This window comes from Penicillium samsonianum, assembly GCF_028829775.1.
Source record: "Penicillium samsonianum strain IBT 33392 chromosome Unknown utg000003l_segment0_segment0, whole genome shotgun sequence".
Lineage (NCBI taxonomy): Eukaryota > Fungi > Ascomycota > Eurotiomycetes > Eurotiales > Aspergillaceae > Penicillium > Penicillium samsonianum.
The window spans coordinates 6,967,694-6,988,616 of record NW_026643261.1 but is presented as its reverse complement, the minus strand read 5'-3'; the positions used below and the strand labels follow the sequence as shown (position 1 = coordinate 6,988,616).

Here is a 20,923-nt window from a genome sequence, read left to right as displayed (position 1 = left end):
CAATTCCCAGTCAAGTTAGGTGTGCTGAATAACAAAAGAATAAAAGATAGCCTTGTGACGACAATTCCCAGATCAAAGCATCAAAAGGTGCAGCTTGCAACGCCAGCAACGCGGGGATTTGAGGGATTGCTAGACCCTTCTTGTTTCAGCTTCTTTTGCCGCGCAATACTATTGTCTTGTGTGGTCCTTTATTCAAGTAGTAGACCTACTATGAAGTCCAAAGGGTCAAAAAAAACAAGATCCTCCTGATGCTGTGTTGAACGTATGCATCGGTCTCGCCGGTCCGGCCCTATATGACAATTCTGCTCACCCCGCCCTAAGCTCACAGAAAGCATAGCAGCTAACGGTTGGTCTACCCAGTGAGAATCTTGAAAATGTTTACTCTTCAATAAAACATAAAGGACCCACATGTCCTAATTAGGAAATATTGATGTCTTAATTACTTGGCACCCAATAGTATGCTTATGTCAGTAATTATGTCATCTGATAGTCCGGCCCGGCATTTCTCTTATCTGGAGATTCGGAGATTCATTTTATTTACTCTTCAGACTCAAAATGCCATCATTCCGACTGCAAGGATTCCAATCCGTGATCCGTGGCAACTCCCACCTGCTGCGTCATCAGCAGCGCCGGTGGGCGCAGGTCCACGACGTCCGCTTCCTCGCCTCCCACCACGATCCCAAGTATGTCTTGGACAAGTATCGGTCCAAGCTGGACCAGAAGGCCAAGGAGTGAGCAAACCTTCCTCGACAATTATTCCTGCTTCAATGCTAATTATTTTATTCAGAGAGGGACATGAGTCAGTCGAGTCCTTGAAGGAAGCCTACACCGAAAAAATCCAAGACCTCCGGCGCAAAGCATCCACCGCAGCTACCCCAGAGCCCGGTTCTCCTACATCCACCACCGCCGTCCCAGGCACACCCCCAGCATTCAAAGCGCCCCCTCCCCCACAGGAATCGCGCACCGCCAAAGTCGCACGCGCCGTCTCCGGCGACTCCAGCCCCGTCAAGCCCCTCAGCTCCTACCTGGACGTCGAGAAGGTCCGCGAGCTCCCAGCCAAGGAAATCGAAGCTCTCTGGCGTCTCCGTTTCGCGGAGAACTCGCACGCCATTACCGCTGCGATCCCGTTAGATGCATACAAGCGCATTATGCAGGCCGCACGCGAGAACCCGCAGTTCATCCTGCCCCTCCCGCGTCCGCAGACCGCCGAAGAGGCAGAGCAAGCACCCGAGGGAGCTGGCACCGTTGCCGACATTCACTTCCTCCAATGGGCTTTCCATCCGCCTGCTGAAGGGTCGACTCTGTCGCCTTCTAATAACCACACCTCTACTGTGATCTTCACGAATCTGGGTGTTTATAAGATGCACGGCGCGTTTGCCCAGCCTCACACTACTATTACTCACCACCTCGATCTGGCTGATGAGAAGGGTCTGGTCCTGATGCATGGCCAGATTATTCCCGAGGGCGGTGTTTCGGCCCCCGAGGCGACTTGGCTTGTTAGCTGTGTGCAGCGCTTCTACGACTTTGAGGGACAGGCTTCTGGTCGGAAGAGTGAGCTTGTTCGCATGTTCACCCGGGGTGATGTTGAGAACTTCAAGGTTGAGGAACTGGTGGAAGAGGCTGAGAAACTTTAGTGGTTTGTTTCTATTGTACTAAACCTTGGTGGCTTGTATTATATGTATCTCTCCATTCCATTTTTTGTGATGGTTTTATAGATCTTTGGGACTTTGGCCCTCGTGATTTCAATAATAGACACGGGTGTCTCCAAAGAATTGGCCATTGATCATGGAACGGATGTAAAAAAATTAAAAAGAAGAAATTGATTATGTGTTTTCTGATATATAAACAAGTGACACGAACATGTTTGTGGGGTTTTGTGCATGAATTAACCCTTATTCATGAATTGATTCAAACAAAAGTTTGAATCAGTAGATATAGCTAGTGATATATATCAAATTGCAGTATGTCGAAACTTATTATATTTCAACTTGTCTCGGACTACAATAACGTACTCGCTGGAAGTGATCTCCCTTCTCATGTATTCAACCATCAGTCCTAACAATCCAGAATGACATCTGTTTAGTACCATCACCCTGCCAATCCCCAGGTCTCTCACCCAAAGTCGCCGCAGTTTCATACCCCGACAATCGACTATGCACCTCCCATAACCCAATATCCGCCGTGCTCCAAAGATCTTGGATCGTCTGATCACTATGCCGATACATATTCCATCCAAGACTCTCCATGAAAAACGGCCCTCCCTGCTCCGCACTAATATTGCGTCCAAAAATCACAGAACCAGCCCTAGGAGCAAGAAGTTCCCTAAGCCGAGAAACAATAACCCGCTGCTCCTCAAAGCCAAACAAATGCAAAAAGTTTCCCAAGTAAATTATATCAACAGACCCACGCCGATCAGCCAAGAAGTCCTCGTCGAAGATGCTCCCAGTGACAAATTTTGCCCCAAAGGAATCTTCATCTCGGAACAGTTCGTACCCCAATTGAATAAAATCACCCTCGATATCAGCCCCGATCAGGTTCGTCGCCGAAGATAGCCCCGCGTCAAATGCTATCTTGCGTAGATCTTGCCCAAAACAGCAGCCTAGATCTAGCAGGGTCTGTCCCTCGCGTACGCGGTTTACTACCTGCGCGTAGATAGGGGAGAGGGTTATGCTGAAGTTTAAGAAGCGGAATAGTCCGATGCAGGGGTATGGATGGCTGAGAACTTCAATATCAGTCTTGTATTTTCTAGGAAGAATAACGGCTTATTTTGGGATGTTTGGGTGTCTTGCTTACATCTGCCATGCTTTGTCGCGGATTTTGTATATGTGGTCTTTGACTTCGTCTTCGAATTTCAGGCCTGTGTATTGTAGGAATAGTTCCACAGTTGGTGCAGGGAGCTGTTCTAGGGTTGGTCGATACCATTCAACTGTATTGTATGTTGTGGTCATGGTGCTTGGTTGGTCACCTGAAGTGTCCATTTTGTACTAGGATGGGTGTGATGGATAGTGGGAGTACTCTTGAAAAATAACCAGAAAGAATCCAACCAGGGCAGATTTTGCTGAGATCGGCATTTCCAAGTTGCAGGATGCATGTGGCTTACTATGCCCCTCTTCTGACAATTTAGGCACCGAAGCAACTCGGACAAGCAATTGGTAGTTCTCGGTGCCGCAATACCTCCACAAGGTGTAAGAGTTTATTTCGTTGAAACCTACTTGGACCGGGTGAGAAGTGCGTTTCTACTTCTAGATGTACGCACCGAGGCCCAGAACAGGTTTCTACCCACCGCCATGCAATGCAAGGAGAATACAGGACCTTGAGGATGTATTTGGATGAACGGTGCCCTTGCGCGGATAAGTCGCTGAGTCTGCAGCCACCCAATGGGATGATGGGTTTCCATCGTCTCTCTCCAGAAGCTTGAGTTTGGGGGACCAGCGGACAATGTCAATGAAAGACCTGTTGCTGATAGGTATCCCAGGAATGGACAGCGAAAGATTCATGAATGAAATTATTACATTCGTACCGATATCAAAGGGTTCTCTCCGTTTAGTATTTGCACAGAAGGAAATTTGCTGGAGCTGATAAGCAAGGCGAAAGGCAAAGGTCCGTAGAAAAATGAGCAAAGAAGAAAAACACGCCCAGCGCCCGATATTGAGCCAATATTGTAAACACCACGAGTATGACATCAGTGAGCAAGTAGGAAACAAGAAGGAAAAACAGTCGAACGTAAATGAGACAAGAAGAGAAGGATGAAGAAAAGAGCCATTCTCAATCAAATGGGAGGTATGGCCCTCACCCCGAGGGCTTGGGGGTCAAAAAAGGAAGTCATCAGGGCCCATAAGAGGCAGGCCGTGATCATTTGAACGGATGCAAAGAGAAATTCGTGTCTTGGTTGCGTGGCAGGGGTATCATGGTCATAATCAACAGTTCTTGTCAATTGATTCTTGTGTTGTAGGGGCCGAAACCAGACGTCTAGATTGGCCATCGAAAAGAGGTTCGACAGCCAAGCATTGGAGCAAAGCTTGAAGTATTTGCACTTCTTGGCGGAAAAGAAAACCTGGGGGGGGGGGAGAGGCCTTGGGGAAAGGGTTCGCCAGAGGGGATTCGAAAAACCCAAGCAGGAGAAGTAAGTCATGTCGGCCTACTGTTTATTAGGTAGCACTTCTTCCGTAATGAAGGAAAGAATGTGCTCGAAGTAGCCTGGCTCAGCAACAGAGTCATTGTGACCGCCGTTCGGGAGTGTGCGCCAGATCTTGCATTCGGACTTGCAAACGGCAAATAATTGGGTCATATTCGACGGGCTAAGGGAGGTTAGCAACGAAAGCGCCGCGCTCGGAGTAGACAAACTTACGGAACAAGCTCGTCCTTGAGTCCACTCAGGAAAAGAACTGGAGTTTTGATGATCTTAGGCAGCACATCTTCACTGGTCCAATATTGGTGGCAGAAACGAGCCAGATACCGTGCTGGTGGGAAGACACTGACTTCAAGTTAGTATTACTCACTCGGGAACCTTGCTGATAATTCGAAAACATACTTTGGGATCAACTTGCGAATGCTCAGGAAAGTGTTCTCCAAGATCAGTCCTGCGATATCACCTTGCTCCTCGTTGGTGGCAACCAGGTTAATAGCCACGGCACCACCTAAACTTTGTCCGTAGACAACGATCTCGGTATCACTTGTCTCTGGGCGCTGTCGTAGGTAATCGAGGCCGGTTTGAGCATCGATCTTAAGGCCGGCTTCATCCGGTGTGCCTGTAGACATCCCGTATCCGCGGTATTCCAGTAGGAAAACATTGCATTGAAGGGTATCCTGTACAGCTTTGGCGATGGGGACGCGGTGGCCGATGTTGCCTGCATTTCCGTGGAACATCAGGACTGTCAGATTGCGAGAGAAGCGGCCTGGTCGTTGCCGGAGAAAAAGGGCGTGCAGGGACTCCCCGTCGGGTGTGGGGATCTGGAGATCTTCAAAGTCGCTGATGCCAAATTGGCGAGGACTGGGGACATTTGTGCGCGCATCCACTGGAACATTGCGGGGGTAGATTAGTTCACTGGGGAAAGTCGTTAGCTTCGTAAACAAATCGCCTAGATGCCAAATAGCGTACTTTTGCTTGAAGTAGAGGAGCCCACTTGCAACAACAGCCAGACCAGATGACGCAAGAACCGGCAGTCGCATGAACTGCGCAGCACTGTTCGCCATGTTGCTGATGCTCCAAGACGGAGGCGGAGGGGATTCCGACATGGCGCTGAAGTTGGCACTTTAAGAGTGGGGACCAGATAGAGGACGCGACAAAACGAGGTCAGGGAGATTCTGGTATTGCAAAATTATCGACTAGCAGATATGGTCAATGCGACCAGAGATGAATACAGTAAGTTCAATAGAGACAACCACAGAAGAAAAGGGCAATTGAGCTTTAGGAGTCTCGTGGGGGAGATGATAAGTCGATCGCAGGGGCTGGGGCCTCACCGCCCGAGCTGCCGCGTTGTGAGCTTCTGCCTGTGTTCATGATAGCATCACCTCTACTTCTTCCCTTAACCTCCCTCTTCTCCTTGCCGTTTTATCTGGTTTATTGAAGTCATCTGTCTACTTTTTCTATTTTCTCTTGAACACAGCACAAAATGGTCGCCCCTCATGGAACATCAGGAATGCTCGGTGAAGGTGAGCAGAGCTATCGTCATCCGCCGACAGCAACCAGCTAACATCTCCAGATGGCATTCACGTCGACATGAACCACCTGAAGTCTGGCGAGGTCAAGTAAGCTAAACCTATGATGATATGGTTTGCCATGGAGCTACAGAACATATACTAACCTATCGTTCTTCATTCAGCTTGGGAACCTCGATGTGAGTTGAGCTGGAGCTCTCGAACCTTACCATCTCCAAACATCCCCATTAACGATCCAACAGCATGGCTATCAACTTCAAAGACGGAGTCATCCTGGGTGCAGACAGTCGAACAACCACCGGTGCCTACATTGCCAACCGAGTCACCGACAAATTGACACAGGTGCACGACACCATCTGGTGCTGCCGATCGGGTTCCGCCGCAGACACCCAGGCCGTGGCCGACATTGTCTCCTACCATCTCAACATGTACGGCGTAACGAACGCCGAGCCCCCCACCACACAGGTTGCTGCATCACTCTTCCAGGAATTGTGTTATGAGAACAAGGACGCGCTGAGGTCTGTACCCGAGTCTTTGTATCATCGGTATTCGCTAGGAATCCATTGCTAACTGAACAATAGTGCGGGTATCATTCTTGCCGGGTGGGATGCACGACACGGAGGTCAGGTGTTCTCGATACCGTTGGGAGGATCCCTTCACAAGCAGTCGTTCGCTATCGGCGGTTCCGGCTCGACCTACATCTACGGTTATACCGATGCCCACTGGCGGGAACAGATGACTGAGGAAGAGGGTATTGATTTCGTGCGGAGTGCTTTGCAGGAGGCGATTAAGTGGGACGGTAGCTCCGGTGGTGTGATTCGTCTCGTGGTCCTCACCAAGGCCGGTGCCGTGAGACATCTCTACCTGCCGGACAACGGCTACACTGGGCCGGGAGTGACGAATTAATAAGTGTTCTAATATTGCGTCAATCTCCAAATGAAATGGTTTCATGATCTCAGTTCTCCGGTCTTTGCATTCTGCTATGCGGCCCCCCCCACCGGGGATATACTGCGTCTGAGCGCCAATATGACAAGTCTGACACTAGTCCACGGGTGCTGCCATACCCCCACCTTTATCATCGGGCTATGTAGGGAGAAAAGGACCGAGCAGATCAAGAAGGATTAGATCGGAAGTCCTCGGCCAGCAGGTTATTGGATCATAACGAGTGATATACTTGAATGGACCGGGAATAACACCGGATTTATGTACCCTGGTCTATTATATCATGGAATGAGTTGACTCGGTACTGTAATACTCTGTAGAACATAAACACTCCTAGATTTGCAGCTTCCATTAGTACTGCCCAGACCTTGGGAGATTCATAGGCAGGTAGAACATGTCACATCCCACATGCAGCAGACAAACTGCCATGCTCTCCATTATTTAATGCAAGTCTATGCCCCAGACAAAGGGAAATGCATGGCTATTCTATCGGGAAATATCCACATTGGAATCCCAATATAGATTTCATCCCCGGACTCTAAATATCAAATCCCCGTTTCGGTAATAAGGGTAAATAGCGCTAAGATGGTCCCGTCTGAAATCATCACTTATCGATGACACGGGGATGCAGATCGTTCTATCATTCGTCAATATAGCCTGGTCTAAGTACCCCGTATAGACTCTACACCGTCTTTTATATCAAGTTTTAATGACAGGTAGATAATCTCTTTGAAGAAAGCAGAGTATGTTTCCTTTTTTTGCCTCCTCCTTTTCATATGTTAGTCCAAACAAGAATTAGACCTATAAAGTTGAAATGTTCAAATGTTGTCTGTAATTAATCCAATCCTGTTTCATATGTCTCCGGGGCCACTGTGACCTCACTGACCTCACTTTGACCCAAACTCCAACTTCTCTCTTATTACTTCTTTTCTCCTTATTCCTGTTCTGTTCTATTCTCCTCTTTTTTTTTCTCTTTCTATTCAATGGATTCGATCGGCAGTCGTTGATCTTCCCACCTCCTCTCCATTCAGACCGGGGGTTTTCCCTGATTCTGTGGTCTAGCCCTTGTGGTAATCAAAAAGTGTATGCAAACCCCTCTCTTCTCTCTTTTCCCTCTCTCCTTTTCCCTATTGCGTATATCATTTCTATTCTATATCCGATCTCCCATGTCCGGTCTATAGTGGCGAGTCCGAGCTGCGACCGCCTTGCTGACCCGTGTTCCCGCAGAAAAACAGACATAGCCTTGACATGGGCTCCGTCGTCGTCAACCACGTGCCGTCGGATCATAACGACATGTTGGGAGGCGCAATCAATTCGGATTCAGTTTATTCTTTCCAGCCAATGGACACTCACTCGGCTTCCTCCACCCCCACCTCTACTGCCCCACCGTCCGTAGGCTCTGCTCGGCTTCCTGTGCATGCGAATGATGTACCGGCTTACATCAACTCATACACACCTTCTCAAGCCTCCCGCGCTTCTTCCGATACTCCCACCTTCACCCCACGTCCGCCCTCGATGACGTCCCATCCGAGCCATGCCTTTCCGTCGGACTCTTACTCCTCAACACGTACCCCACCAACCCAGAGCGAGAGCAACTCGTACTCTTCTAATCAGTCAGCGCCGGATTCACCGCGTCTCCAACCCACATACCAGTCCATGCAGTCTGTGCCAGGCTCCGAAGCCAATTCACCGAGTCGCATTCGAGTCCAAAGCTTGTCCCATATCCAGAGCCTCGCCAGTGAGGACTTGGTGGGATCGCGGAGCTCACACACTCCCGGAACTGGGTCGCAGCAACGACAGTATGAGATTAGCTCCATGCCGGTCACGGAGATCATCGAGATGGTCGCTGGACTCCTGACCAAAATCACGACTACAAACGATATGCATCACGAACATGTACATCGCCATATCCCGCCACCCGAAGGCACCTCCAACCTTAGCCCTCAGGCTACCAGCGTACTCGCATTCCACGGAAAGAATGTCCCGACCATTACAATCTTGAGTTATTTGACTCGTATCCACAAATACTGCCCTACAACCTACGAGGTCTTTTTAAGCTTGCTGGTCTACTTCGACCGCATGACCGAGCTGGTCAACCGTGATCAGCTCGACCACCTGCACCAACGCTGGGATTCTGGCGAGGAATCTGGATCTTCATCCGCATCTACCGAGTCTCCACGAGCCCACCAGATGCAGGACTCTCTAATGACGACACCACCCCCATCAACAGGCTTTACTGCGCAGGACTCGCAAGGGGCGAATACAATTTCGCCCAGCCTTTCACTTCAGTCGGATGCCGAGGCACTTTCACATTTCTTCGTCGTGGATAGCTTTAATATCCATCGACTGGTCATCGCTGCCGTAACCTGTGCGAGCAAGTTCTTCTCTGATGTTTTCTACACCAATTCACGTTACGCAAAGGTATGTGATTTTTATATCTGACTCGTGGATCAAAACTAATCATGTCTGGATATGCAGGTTGGCGGTCTCCCACTGGTGGAGCTCAATCACCTGGAACTACAGTTCCTCCTTCTGAATGACTTCCGACTCGCCATCACCGTCGAAGAACTAGAGTCGTACGGGACAATGCTCGTAGAATTCTACGCGCGAGAGGTTGTGACCCAACAACAGCAACAGCACAGAAGTCTTCCCCGCGCGATTGATCCCCCAGCGGCCGACGCGAACTCCGATGCCATGTACATGCGATCCCGCGATAAGCCTCGCGACCACGCCGAGTTCGGACAAACTCCGACACCACCGTAGTCCATCCGTCCGATACCTGAGTTTGTCATTCTACGTGGCACATTTCTTTTCTTTTCCCCAGTCCATGATCCACCCATCTTATCTTTTCATCTTTTTTGCTATCCTTCGACCCGCTGAGCGTTTGCTTATCTCATATCTCGCACTCGACCTTGTATCCATTCTGGTTTCTGGCGTCTCATACCCTTTCCCCCCGCCACCTCATACAAACACACCCTTTCCACCTCTCTGGATCTGTTTCAGCGCATTTACACGTCACGACTTGTATAGAGTTTTGGTTCTCAGCTGGCCGGGCTTTGCGGGTTGTCTCTTTACAACTATTCCCCCTTCTTGCAACATACATAAACATCTACTTGATCTTGTTATTGGTCTTGCGAGTTTGTGCTGTCTTGTCTTGTCTTATCTTTTTCATGGGTTGGTGTTATGCTGGCGCTTTTCTTGCATCACGAGTTTGTTTACAGATTAACTTGTTTAGGGCTAGTCTCGAATATTCTTCTAATATGCTTTGCTTGCATTCATGTTTTCGTTTGCTTTCGTTGTAGATGTAGTCCCGTGGTTTCGTGGAGCGGCCCGAGTATATCAATCCTCGATATTCGAGTTTCGAGAGCTGCATGGTATGAACAGCAACACAGGTAATAATTGATATTGAGACCAGAATATCCGGTTTCATCCGGACAATAGCAAATGAGCCAATTGTGTAGAATTGCATGCAGTAGACCAGTATCGACCGCAAAAGACAAACCCAACACCACATGGCAGATTTCGGGCCTCGGACTCGGGCTTCGTGGCAATTAGCCCTAAGTGACGAGCTTTCCCGAAATACCGATCATAGATATTTGTACAGACACATGGAATACATGATGTACTAGTAGCTTTGACTTTACTATAGGAACTTTACATCTCCAGTATGCCTCAGAGCGCCTCTACCCACACTTGTATAACTTATTGGCTGTTGAAAGATACTACATATCCAAAGACAAAAAAGGGCAATTCCATTCTCTCCTCGATCATCACACTTGTCTTCTGCTTTTCGAGAAGCTACATGATCTGACTTTAATCCCATTGCCTTTTCATACAGGCCTCGCGGCTGCATCAGTCTTTTTTCCTGCCGTGGCTCATGACTGTGGCACTCCAATGGCTGTGCTTGGACTAAATACGGGAGGAATGGGGAACATTGACAACCAGCCCCCATTTCCCTGCCCATGGCGAGCTGCTCTGACAGCAACCACTACAGCCACAAATTTACGGACAACAATAGCAGCACGACAGTCAGTCGCTCTTACGAACTGGTGAGTCTGGCAATACTTCAAGAAGAGCAGGCCAAGCACCAACGACGATCATCCAGTCCGACTCATCTCACTTCACTTCGACCGTGATAATCACCATCACTGGGACAGCCAGAGTGTATATCGTACAGACATCACATCTCAATCAACCAGAAATGTTCCAACAGTACCCTCGGCAGGGAGAGATCCTGCTCCGTTCGTCACTCGTGACAATCGAGAAAAGCGGCGCCTCACCAGTCACGATGCCCGACATGCTCGCGAAAACTGACACTGTAACAAAAAAAAAGGCATCGAAACTCTAGAGGTACAGCAGGCCGTCACCTCTGGTGATTGCCCAGCACCGACAGTGACCACGGGACTCGCTGGAATCAAATCATTTATACCTCACCTCTGGATGGACACCCTTGATGGTCTGAACGGTCGCTCGTGCACGAACAATAAGCAGGCTGCTTTCGCATTCGGGTGGTGTCAATCATTGACAGTGTCACTAGTATCATCAGTAACCGTCTGCACAGCCCGTTTTATGCGTCTCAGCCTACGGTCAACTAGTGCTGTACGAAGTCGAGTCGTGTTGGGACGCTGTTTGGGGAGGAGACTGCCAACAATTGAATGAGTTTATGGCTTACAATTTGTAGTACTCAGCTCAGAAAGCATGTAGTGAATTAAATTGAGCTTTTCTTGGCTATGCCTTGTAGTAACCTTAGGTACTTCGTTTTGAAACATGATAGTCAATGTCCTGAGACTATGAATACTTCTCGAGATTTTTTAGTTGTAATTCAGAACAGCTGTAGCTCCGTTTGTGTTGGGAAGTTCATTGCGACTCCGAGTGATCATGCATGATATATTTGTTTCACCCACAAACCCTTTAAATATACTCGGCTTCAACTTCATCCTTTCTTCTCCATACCCCTCGCACTGCGAGAACACATGATGAAAAAAAGAAGAAACAAGAAAGAAAAGAGGTAGGAGGATACCAGCGGGCACTGAAAAGTCAGTTAGCGCAGCCACAGAAAATCCATGAGCAAAGGCATGAGCGTACTCCCTTCGCCAAAAAGGCGAGCCACCACACGTCCTGCTGCCTTCCGCACGTTCACAGACAGAGACGTTCGCCATCCTCCCCTGGAAGACGCAGCTTGAGATGACAAGGAAAAAAGGAGTGGAGTCATATTTACCCTGAAACCAGAAAGACGAAGCCACCACACACTCTGCTGCCTTCCGCGCGATCACAGACAGAGACGTCCCCCCCCCCCCCCCCCCTCCCCCGGAAGACATGTGGTTAGTATAGAGTCGAAACGAGGAAAGACGGAGTGGAATCATATTTACCTTGAAAGAAAAAAAAGATGAAGCCACCATACGTCCTGCTGCCTTCCGCATGTTCACAGACAGAGACGCTTGACCGAGCTATTCAATGTCAGCACACGAAGCAAGAAGGCCTTACGGCTCAACCATGCTATCTCCAAAAAGGGGATCCAAGGGGGGAAGCAAGTTACCACACGCTCTGCTGCCTTCCGCGCGTTCACAGACAGAGACGTTCCATTCGATCGGTTCGATTCGTGGCGACGATACCCACCAACCAACTGTGGGTGTTAGCCCATGGAACCATCAGATGCCTGGATTATACTTACCCCCGTCACCACTCCAATTGAGCCACCACACGCTCTGCTGCCTTCCGCACCTTCACAGACAGAGACGTTCCCCAAACCCCCACCGGAAGACATATGGTTAGTATGCAGCCAAAGGGAGGAAAGGATTGGAATCATACTTACCTTGAAGTAGAAAAAAGATGAAGCCACCATACGTCCTGCTGCCTTCCGCATGTTCACAGACAGAGACGCTTGTCCGATCTATAAGATGTCAGCACACGAAGCATGAAGACCTTGCGGTTCAACCATGCTGTTTTCAAAACGATTGGGGTAAGGGGGGGAGCAAGTCACCACACGCTCTGCTGCCTTCCGCGTGCTCACAGACAGAGACGTTCAATCGGTGCGATTTGCGACGGCGACGCCCACCAGCCATCTGAAATTGATCATCGTGTTAGCTCTTGGAACCATCAGATGCTTGACAAGGACTTACCCTCGTCGCCATCCAATTGAGCCACCACACGGTCTGCTGCCTTCCGCATGTTCACAGAGAGAGACGTTCGATTCGGTCGGTTCGATTTGTCGGGACGACACCCACCAGCCACCTGAAGGTCGTGATGTTAGCTCTTGGAATCATCAGATGCTTGGTAAGGACTTACCCTCGTCGCCATCCTGAGCCACCACACATCCCCGCTGCCTTCCACGCGATCACAGACGGAGACGTTGTCCCCATGTCTCCAAAGTACTCACCAGATACTCACCAGATCCCTCAAAACAGTCAAAAACGCCAAACGCCAACGAGCAGACACAGAAAGCAATTTTTTTGGGGGTTTTTTCTTTTCGCAAAAACAAACGGCAAAAGCCTCAGCAGAACAAAACAAAACAAAACAAAACATCAAAAAGCAGGAACAAAAAGCATTTCTTTTGGGGTTTTTTCTTTTCGCAAAAGCAAACGGCAAATGCCTCAGCAGAACAAAACAAAACAAAAAAGCAGACCCAGAAAGCAACAAGAACAAGATGAGAGCAACCGAGGAAGAAAGAGGAATCCAATGGAGAAGGGCTCTGAAGACCCTGAATGCAGACCAAGGGCATCAAAAGAAGCACGTCCCATAGATAAACAGAAGCACAAACGCAGCATAAGATGCTGGGACAAGCCATGGGAAGAAGGCCCCCAAAACAAGCAAGACTCCGCAAAGGCTGAAGAAGCGGGTGGCAGAGAACGGGCCAACCTGGACGAGGGTCTGAACCACACGTACATGAGCCTTTGGAGGTAGACTGCGAGACTCGCGAGAGTGGGAAGCAACCATGGACTTGGGCGCATGCGCAAGGGAGGATGCATCAGATGGAGCATCAGGGTCGGGAAGTGAACGCATCAGAGGGGATATGTCGAAGGCCATGTCAGGATCAGGCAGTGCCTGAGTCAGAGAGGAAATGTCGAGAGAAGACCCATGCAGTGAACTACCGGAGGCAGGCTCAAGCAGGGCATGCTTCAGTGACGACATATCGAAGGCAGACCCATGCAGAGAACCATCGGAGGCAGGTTCAGGCACTGGTCCATTGGCGGAAGGTGCGGAGCGCGGAGGACGGGGCTGGGATGAATACGCAGCGGCGAGACGACGGGCACGAACGACACTCATCCAGTGTGAGTACATTGTGTACCGAGGTCCAGGGCTTCCAGGAAGCCTGCAAAGGAACCGCTGGGTGGAGCCGAAGGGATTCGAAGTGTACATGATGAACGACTTCGTCTCCGCGAGCCGACCTCTGTTGAAGATGGCCTTCTTGGTCCGATCTTTGCGAGGTGGGATTATCCTGACCCGCACAAGAGAGATGTCATCCGGGAAGTGTACAGTCTTCCGAACACATGGCTCTCCAGAGGGGTGGGAGTCCCGATCAGAGTCCGAAGAAGCGAGGCATGACTTCAGAGGGGGAGGGCGGTTTTTAGAAAGGAGGTGGAGGCGAGAAGGATGAATCCTTTTGCCGAAAGAAACAGAAGAAGAAGAAGAAGGGGGCATGGTGAAAAGCTTGGAAAGCAATGAGAAATGGGTTTCGTAATCAAGAGCAGCAATAGCAAATGATAAATAGCCAGTGGCATGGGGAGAGGAGAAAGGAGAAAAGAAAAAGAGGACTGGGAGGACTGGGAGGAAATAAATAACAGTTGGGATATTCCATGGCAACGGGCAATGGCAACAGGAAGGTACGATGAGTTGGTAAACAGAATATGAAGCTATACAGGAAGGTACGATGGATGGTGGCCATGGAAACCACTAGCAGTTAGGGCAAGGAAACTACAAAACTATATACAACCTCACCAGGGCAGGAGCATCCATGATATCACTACTACATACTACATACTACATGTATACACTAACAAGTTGATACTCCAGGACGATACATATGTACAGGCAACTCGGGACTATCAAATAGGTGGGAGTTAGGGCTAGGTTATGCATGGGACTCTCCGTTCAATGGAAAACTATACTCTTCTTTCCAAGGCTACTTTTTGTATGTTACTTTCTCCATGTTGGCTAGAAGATCAAAAAAGACATTAAAAAAGACTCCAGAAAGGACTCCAGAAAAGACTCCAGAAAAGACTCCAGAAAAGACTCCAGAAAAGACTCCAGAAAAGACTCCAGAAAAGACTCCAGAAAAGACTCCAGAAAAGACTCCAGAAAAGACTCCAGAAAAGACTCCAGAAAAGACTCCAGAAAAGACTCCAGAAAAGACTCCAGAAAAGACTCCAAAAGATTCTAGACTCTAAAAAAGACACAATGGCGAATGCACCTAACAAGTATATTAAAGATGATGCGAAGGCCCGGTTGAGTAATAGTCATAGCATGTCTGTTATACTTGTATAAATATCAGCTTTCACTTCGAATTTTAGTCTCATCATCATGGACAGTACGACCCCAAGATCGTCCCTTTGAATCAGTCATCTAGACAAGCCCCTTCAAATATCTGATTATTTCATGAGTCATAGGGCGACGACTATATTCTAGGCGAAGAACCGCGTTGTCATCATGGCCCCAAAGAACTGTACATGACCTTCGATGGTGCGCTCAAAGCTTCATTGCGAGGTTCCGGGTGTGCATTTTCTGGGTATGCCGACGGAGTAGCTATCCACCAGGGCACCAGGGGAAAATAGCCTCTCGACCCAGGACCTTGATTGTTGAATTTGTTATTTTGACAAGAGCGAAGATAGCACTCATTACTACAAAATATAGCCATAACAAGACCTGAAACCTCGAAGTGGGCGGATGTCTTACACATGACGAATTAGACGTGATGCAAATGAATTCAAAGTAAAATCGCTCAACCTGGCAACCGCCTGCACTCCACCGGGTCATAATGATACATGCATTTCTTCTCAATTTTCCAGTGAGCATCAGTAGGCAAAGGCTCATGAGAACAACGCTGGTCGGGCGATATGTTGGACTTCCTGCTCCTCAAACTGCACTCAGTTAGTCACATGATCGTTAATTCGGCCCAACAGATTGCAAAAAAGAAAGGAAAAGAAAACATACCTCCATGAAATCTGTGGCAGTAACAAGAGCCATGAATGTCTTGACTAGTTCACATAGAGTCTCGTGGTGGGCGGTTGATGTATTTCCGATCTTGGCAGATCGTTTGAAGATACCCACCATGCATAGCCGGTTTTCAGCCAAAAACATACGAGTCTGCTCTTTAAGTTGTTCGTTGTGGATACCTCGAGAGAAAACCGCGTACACGATGACCTGAAGAAGTGAAAGGAGAAGATCGTAATACCTCTGGAGGGCATCGGGATTTTCAATGTCTGAGAGGGTTAGCAAGGTACAATTGGCCAGGATATGATTGACTGACCAATGCCGATGTCTGGATCAGCAGCGAAAAGACGTGATTCGTGCACGGCTTGGAATAGACCAGAGTTGAGCACACAATTTGCTCCACCCTTGGTTTGAGACAGCCGCTGAAGTAATAATAAAAGCGACTCATAGTATGCCAGTAACGCCGGGGTGTCTGAAGTTTTGATTAGTTATCATAACATGACTGTTTCAGGGGGAGGGATGACTCACCGCTTCCCTGAGCATTGTGAAGTTCGACGGGAAGAGACCGCAAGGCATCCAGGAATAGACTCAAATAGTTGGACCTCGAGATTAACTCAGCCAAAACACAATCAGTTTGGCGATCTAGAACAGCTAAACTGTTCAATAACACAAGGGCGGATGCGCGGCACGACTCTTGGCCAGTATAGGCGTCATCGCACATGGTCTCAATCAGGCTAGAACCGGCCGCTTTGATGACATGTTGGCTAAGACGTCGTAGGTTTTCGTGGCCCTTGTTCGACGATGTGATGCGTGTTATGTAGTGAGAACAAATACTGTAAAGCGTTTCTCTCAACAACACATTTCCTGTTGCCAGGTTGGTACCTCGAATGCAGAGTTGAAAGAGCTGGTGGAGCTTTTCGTCGATGACATCCCCGCTTCGAGACGCATCTGTTGCCGAAGGCTCGGATGGAAGTCTGCCGATCAATAATTCAGCCAATCGTGCCAGTTCAAGCGCTTCGGGAACATCCGCCTCGATTGCCGTTGTGAGCTTAGGGAGAATCAATTGGATTGAATGTAAAATGAAAGCCGGCCTGCTTCCTTCATCGATAGCAGAGCAAGTGATCATCGTAGCAACGAGCTCTACCCAGGAACGGAGGGCGTGATAGCGATTGGTTTGAATCAGGTTGTTCTGCTTTGTTGCAAGAATGAACAACTTCAGGTCATTGGCCTCAGCTAGCAACCGCTCCTCATCAGGCGGGCGGAGCGGTCCATTGGCCGTGAGTTCTGCTCTCCGCATTTGTATCATCTCCTCTACCCCTTCCATGCTGTACACGCCCTCCTCCCGCTTGCTTTCTAATTGAAGGGCGACATCACCGAGCAAGGAGAGCTGGGGCATGTTGAACTCGCGTCCAACATCAAGATCTGCGAAATCGAAAAGATCAAACACGGACGGACTGGATATTGGTTCACCGTTATCCGCAAGCGTGTTTCCGAGTAACACTGAAAGAATTTGGGCATGTAGAGCCGGTGATCTAGCCTTTGCTGTCGAGCGAACCTCAGTTGCGGCATATGTGAAGAGGTGACTCCGATAAAGCAGGAATTCTGCCATGGCAGTGGCAGCGTCCGTGAGCCAAAATTCCTCTGAATCAATAAGGAATCCATTCCAGGCAGTGCTCGGGCCAATGATCGGTTGGTAGGCAAACATCTCGCGCAGGAATGCCTGAGCACGCATTTCACCAAGGGTGTAGTAGCTTGCTAGCTTCGATGACCACAAATGCTTCAGCACTTCAAAAGCCATACGTTTGAGGTGCACTACCCAAGATATAATACCACCATCGAGGATCTCCGGATAAGCCTTTAGGAAATTCACGATAGCATGCAGCAAGGAACTTTGATTCGCGAATAGCCCTTCCGATGGCACATCGAGAATGTTGCCCACGCAGTCGAAGCCCAGAAGCAGATGGGCTACCGTTGGGCGGTCTGTGATCGTTCCCAGGCAGCTGTTCAAAAGAGCAAGAAGGCTTTCTCGAATGACATAGCCGGCAGCATTCGGGCCGAAATCAAGTTCTCTCACGTCGGGTTCCATTTGTAACACAAGAGGCAGGGATATACTATCCACATCGACCTCAGACGCAAGCACCTCCACAATCTTGTTCGAAGATTGCCACTTGACGAGTTCCGGCGAAGTCATCTTATTGAGCTTTCTGGAACTAGTAAGCTTTTCCAGTAAAGCCATGGAAATGACGGTGAGTTGTTCATGCGCTGTGCCACAATAGAGACAGAGTGACGGGATGAGTGTCAGATTGTTCAGCACGGTGTCCTCGAATGAAGCGAGGGAGGAGTTTGCCACGATGGTCCGGGAGGGTACGGGTTGGGAGTGTACCAAAGGCTTGACAATGTTAAAGTATGTCGATTGCATGTCCACGAGCAAGTTCATAACCTCCAGACTCCGGTGCAAGGTTAGAACCAGAACAGAGTCAGGCGACGCGGTAGCAACGTCCCAAACGTCTTGTTTAGAGGTTGCAAACAGAGATTTGAGTACATCTTCGTTGAAAAGCCAGTCCACCACACGGGCAAATGGGTGCGAGCGAACGTAGGTGAGCAGCGATGAAGTCTGCGTCGGAGAATCGGACACGGACGGCTGGCTCAGAAGTAATACTAGGTCTTCATTGAAGGATTTCAAGCTTGCCACAACGAAGTCTAGGCAGTTGAAGGTCAACAGGCGGGACTGATACTCGTTAAGATCTTGAATCTTCCGTGAAAAGGCATGCCCCAAGATGAAATCGATGTAAGGTTCAATCCCGGACATGCGATAAGTTCCACCTAGGGTCTCCGGGAAAGGCAGTGACATTGGGTCGTCAATTGAGTCGGACGAGGGCGCAGTAAGTGCATTGATAAGAACGACAAATGCATTCGTCTGGTCAAAGCTCTCTCCGATCTTTTGCAAGGCTTGTTGCTGGTGCCAGACGGCAGGGTTGGAAACCAAAGGTACTTTGCCAATGCCGGACGCACCGGTGCCTCCCGATAACCACCCATCGAGACGGGCCCACGTTTCCTTTCCAACGGTGGAGAGTTTGTCAGTCATCAATGCTGAGAGAGTTGAAAAGGTAGTTGCCCGAAGATGCGATGGAATCGGCCCACTGCACAGGTCTAACAGAGTGCTAACTACATTGAAGGATTCGTTTTGCAGCATCCACTCTCGGATAGGTCGACTCTGCTTGCACAGGTGGCCTATCAGCCGAAGGTAGCATGTCAGCATCACTGGGCTCTCGGGCTCGTTCATTTCCACGGGCTCTGGTTTCCGCGGACGAAAGATCCCTGGCGGCCCTTGGGGGCTTGTAGTAGTGGACGGCTTCTCAGTGACCCGAGATGCGTAAAGCTTTAGCTCTGCGAACATTTGCGACCAATTCATTGTTGTGGATCGCTTGAACTTGGAAGCCATAAACTTGTCTTCCTCCGACAGGAATCGATGCGCCGCTGCTGCATTTTCTTCACCTTCGGATATCGAACATAGCATTTCGCAAAAAGCGCTGACACGAGGAACAGTCTGTCGTTTGGACGCCCACTGAAGGAAGCCATAAAGATTCCCATCAGGATCAGCCCAAAATTCTTGGGCGGCTTCTTGTCGGTGCTCAAATGCGAATGAGATGATCATAAGAAGGGACTCAAGGTGAGTTCGCACCTCTACCAAGCCACGGTGGAGGTTGGAAGTGAGGCCATCTCTGAGTGCGGTGATCTGGTCCAGTCGTTGTGAGTCCTCTTCGGACTTCAGTCGTCGGACCGCGTCAGGCATATTTGCAACACATGATTCCACGAAAACCTCGAGGTTTTCCATCAAAAGCTCTTTCATAAAGTTAGAGCATGGCTCGGGTTCAGGCAATGATACGACACTTTCCCTGAGCAATAATGTCACTAATTCGCTCCGCGCAGGGTCCGCCCATTCCTCGGTGTTGACGCTGGAGCAGATTGCAAGCATGAAATCAAGGGCGCCATCGTCGAGAGAAGACATGAACATCTTCGTACGCTCTTCGGATTCCTTCTCCGCGTCGACTGACGGGGATGAAAGACCATCAAAGTACCATCCACTGTAGACTGAGAGCCACAGAGCAACAAGGGCGGCGTGGAAATTTGACAGCTTCCAACCTTGGCCATCCTTGGATGTAGTGATTAATTTGTGCAGGTCTCGTGCCTCCTTCTCGGATCCAGAGCCCTCAGGAGAACCATGTTGTACAAAAGACACAATTGTGACTGGAATGTAGTGAAACAAAAGTCCGTCGAAGCGATCAATGTTTTTCAACTGACTCACAAGTATGCGGAAGTCTTCGCTGCTTGTGTATGTCCCTTTGAACATATAGAATAGGATTGCTCCGAGTGACTCATGCTGCTGTTGCAGGCTCGAACGTTGGAATTCAATGGCTTCCATGATATCGCGGTCATTTTCCTGGCCGACGACTGAGGCTTTTTGAACTTGATCTCCAAGAAGCGACAGCCATTTCTGGATGTCGGCCATGGAGCTCAAGGCTTTTCGCGCGAAGAGGGAGGCATTCCGCAGAGGGCTGTCTTTTATTTCCAGAACGTGGGCCAATGTTTCGTGCATGATAGGGTGGGTCGTTTCATGTTCAGTTTCGCGCGATTCTCGGAAGACGAGACGTAGACACTCGAGGATAAAATGGCGGCGCTCATGGAAGCTTATTATCGCAGCGATCAGTGGGGGCCTGTCCAGCGCTTGTGAATTTTCCTGGGCGGCCAGAAACATAACTGCTGCCTCCAATTCATCGATGTCGAGCGCATCCGCAAGTTGCAATGCGCCTTGTTGGAAATCCTGGTTCACCGAGTATTCAACGTCGGCAACGGTGATCTTCCCTAGGGTATCGCATCCGACATTAGTAGCTTGTCGAAATGGAGGAATATATGTTTTTGGGAGAACCAGGATACCAAGGTGACTACTTACCTGAGAGAACAGCTTGACGGCTGGCATTGTTCTTCGCTGGCTTGTCTAGGAGTTTGCGGAAGTCTTGAATATGGGTCTCCAATTCGAAACACAAGCGATCGACGTTAGGGAGTTGAGAGTTCGAAAGAGCAGAGAGATCTTGATACAGGCCACGGAGGCCATTCCGGGTATCTTGGAGCTCTGCCATGACGGCGGGGTGAAGTTAGGAAGTGAAGCTCGAGCTCT

General features: G+C 49.2%; 10 protein-coding genes across 10 annotated transcripts; 4 read left to right on the top strand and 6 right to left on the bottom strand.

Moving 5' to 3' along the window:
* Positions 1-555: 555 nt before the first annotated feature.
* Positions 556-1,634, top strand: N7471_006341 (ATP11 family protein; the record flags this gene model as incomplete). The annotated part of the gene is made up of 2 exons (XM_057279060.1): positions 556-731; positions 788-1,634. The coding sequence occupies 2 exons, from the start codon at positions 556-558 to the stop codon at positions 1,632-1,634; spliced, it is 1,023 nt and encodes a 340-aa protein (XP_057138670.1).
* Positions 1,635-2,042: 408 nt separating this feature from the next.
* N7471_006340 (class I SAM-dependent methyltransferase) lies at positions 2,043-2,978 on the bottom strand (the record flags this gene model as incomplete). Its single annotated transcript, XM_057279059.1, has 2 exons — positions 2,043-2,715; positions 2,794-2,978. 2 exons carry the CDS (start codon positions 2,976-2,978, stop codon positions 2,043-2,045), a joined length of 858 nt encoding a protein of 285 aa, XP_057138669.1.
* Positions 2,979-4,138: 1,160 nt separating this feature from the next.
* On the bottom strand, positions 4,139-5,235 carry N7471_006339 (alpha/beta hydrolase; the record flags this gene model as incomplete). The annotated part of the gene is made up of 4 exons (XM_057279058.1): positions 4,139-4,298; positions 4,349-4,474; positions 4,532-5,044; positions 5,099-5,235. 4 exons carry the CDS (start codon positions 5,233-5,235, stop codon positions 4,139-4,141), a joined length of 936 nt encoding a protein of 311 aa, XP_057138668.1.
* A 160-nt stretch (positions 5,236-5,395) lies between these two features.
* On the top strand, positions 5,396-6,899 carry pre3 (proteasome core particle subunit beta 1). The gene is made up of 5 exons (XM_057279057.1): positions 5,396-5,652; positions 5,703-5,748; positions 5,823-5,837; positions 5,901-6,176; positions 6,240-6,899. The coding sequence occupies exons 1-5, from the start codon at positions 5,613-5,615 to the stop codon at positions 6,562-6,564; spliced, it is 702 nt and encodes a 233-aa protein (XP_057138667.1). The 5' UTR covers positions 5,396-5,612; the 3' UTR covers positions 6,565-6,899.
* Positions 6,900-7,561: 662 nt separating this feature from the next.
* On the top strand, positions 7,562-9,873 carry N7471_006337 (putative cyclin-dependent protein kinase complex component). Its single transcript, XM_057279056.1, has 3 exons — positions 7,562-7,683; positions 7,828-9,021; positions 9,079-9,873. Exons 2-3 carry the CDS (start codon positions 7,849-7,851, stop codon positions 9,361-9,363), a joined length of 1,458 nt encoding a protein of 485 aa, XP_057138666.1. The 5' UTR covers positions 7,562-7,683; positions 7,828-7,848; the 3' UTR covers positions 9,364-9,873.
* Positions 9,874-10,562: 689 nt separating this feature from the next.
* Positions 10,563-10,914, top strand: N7471_006336 (uncharacterized protein; the record flags this gene model as incomplete). The annotated part of the gene is made up of 2 exons (XM_057279055.1): positions 10,563-10,649; positions 10,675-10,914. 2 exons carry the CDS (start codon positions 10,563-10,565, stop codon positions 10,912-10,914), a joined length of 327 nt encoding a protein of 108 aa, XP_057138665.1.
* A 619-nt stretch (positions 10,915-11,533) lies between these two features.
* N7471_006335 (uncharacterized protein) lies at positions 11,534-12,020 on the bottom strand (the record flags this gene model as incomplete). Its single annotated transcript, XM_057279054.1, has 2 exons — positions 11,534-11,561; positions 11,686-12,020. The coding sequence occupies 2 exons, from the start codon at positions 12,018-12,020 to the stop codon at positions 11,534-11,536; spliced, it is 363 nt and encodes a 120-aa protein (XP_057138664.1).
* A 2-nt stretch (positions 12,021-12,022) lies between these two features.
* Positions 12,023-12,768, bottom strand: N7471_006334 (uncharacterized protein; the record flags this gene model as incomplete). The annotated part of the gene is made up of 5 exons (XM_057279053.1): positions 12,023-12,047; positions 12,085-12,223; positions 12,413-12,490; positions 12,615-12,662; positions 12,720-12,768. 5 exons carry the CDS (start codon positions 12,766-12,768, stop codon positions 12,023-12,025), a joined length of 339 nt encoding a protein of 112 aa, XP_057138663.1.
* Positions 12,769-13,317: 549 nt separating this feature from the next.
* N7471_006333 (uncharacterized protein) lies at positions 13,318-14,238 on the bottom strand (the record flags this gene model as incomplete). The annotated part of the gene is made up of 1 exon (XM_057279052.1): positions 13,318-14,238. One exon carries the CDS (start codon positions 14,236-14,238, stop codon positions 13,318-13,320), a length of 921 nt encoding a protein of 306 aa, XP_057138662.1.
* A 1,385-nt stretch (positions 14,239-15,623) lies between these two features.
* Positions 15,624-20,885, bottom strand: N7471_006332 (nuclear pore complex Nup192/Nup205 family protein; the record flags this gene model as incomplete). Its single annotated transcript, XM_057279051.1, has 5 exons — positions 15,624-15,674; positions 15,748-16,016; positions 16,064-16,219; positions 16,276-20,610; positions 20,699-20,885. 5 exons carry the CDS (start codon positions 20,883-20,885, stop codon positions 15,624-15,626), a joined length of 4,998 nt encoding a protein of 1,665 aa, XP_057138661.1.
* Positions 20,886-20,923: the final 38 nt, after the last annotated feature.

Coding starts and splice junctions, on each gene's coding strand:
- pre3 (XM_057279057.1), top strand. CDS start 5,613: ATGGTCGCCCCTCATGGAACATCAGGAATGCTCGGTGAAG. Junction 5,653..5,702: donor ATCAGGAATGCTCGGTGAAG/GTGAGCAGAGCT, acceptor TAACATCTCCAG/ATGGCATTCACGTCGACATG. Junction 6,177..6,239: donor GAGAACAAGGACGCGCTGAG/GTCTGTACCCGA, acceptor ACTGAACAATAG/TGCGGGTATCATTCTTGCCG.
- N7471_006337 (XM_057279056.1), top strand. CDS start 7,849: ATGGGCTCCGTCGTCGTCAACCACGTGCCGTCGGATCATAACGACATG. Junction 9,022..9,078: donor CCAATTCACGTTACGCAAAG/GTATGTGATTTT, acceptor CTGGATATGCAG/GTTGGCGGTCTCCCACTGGT.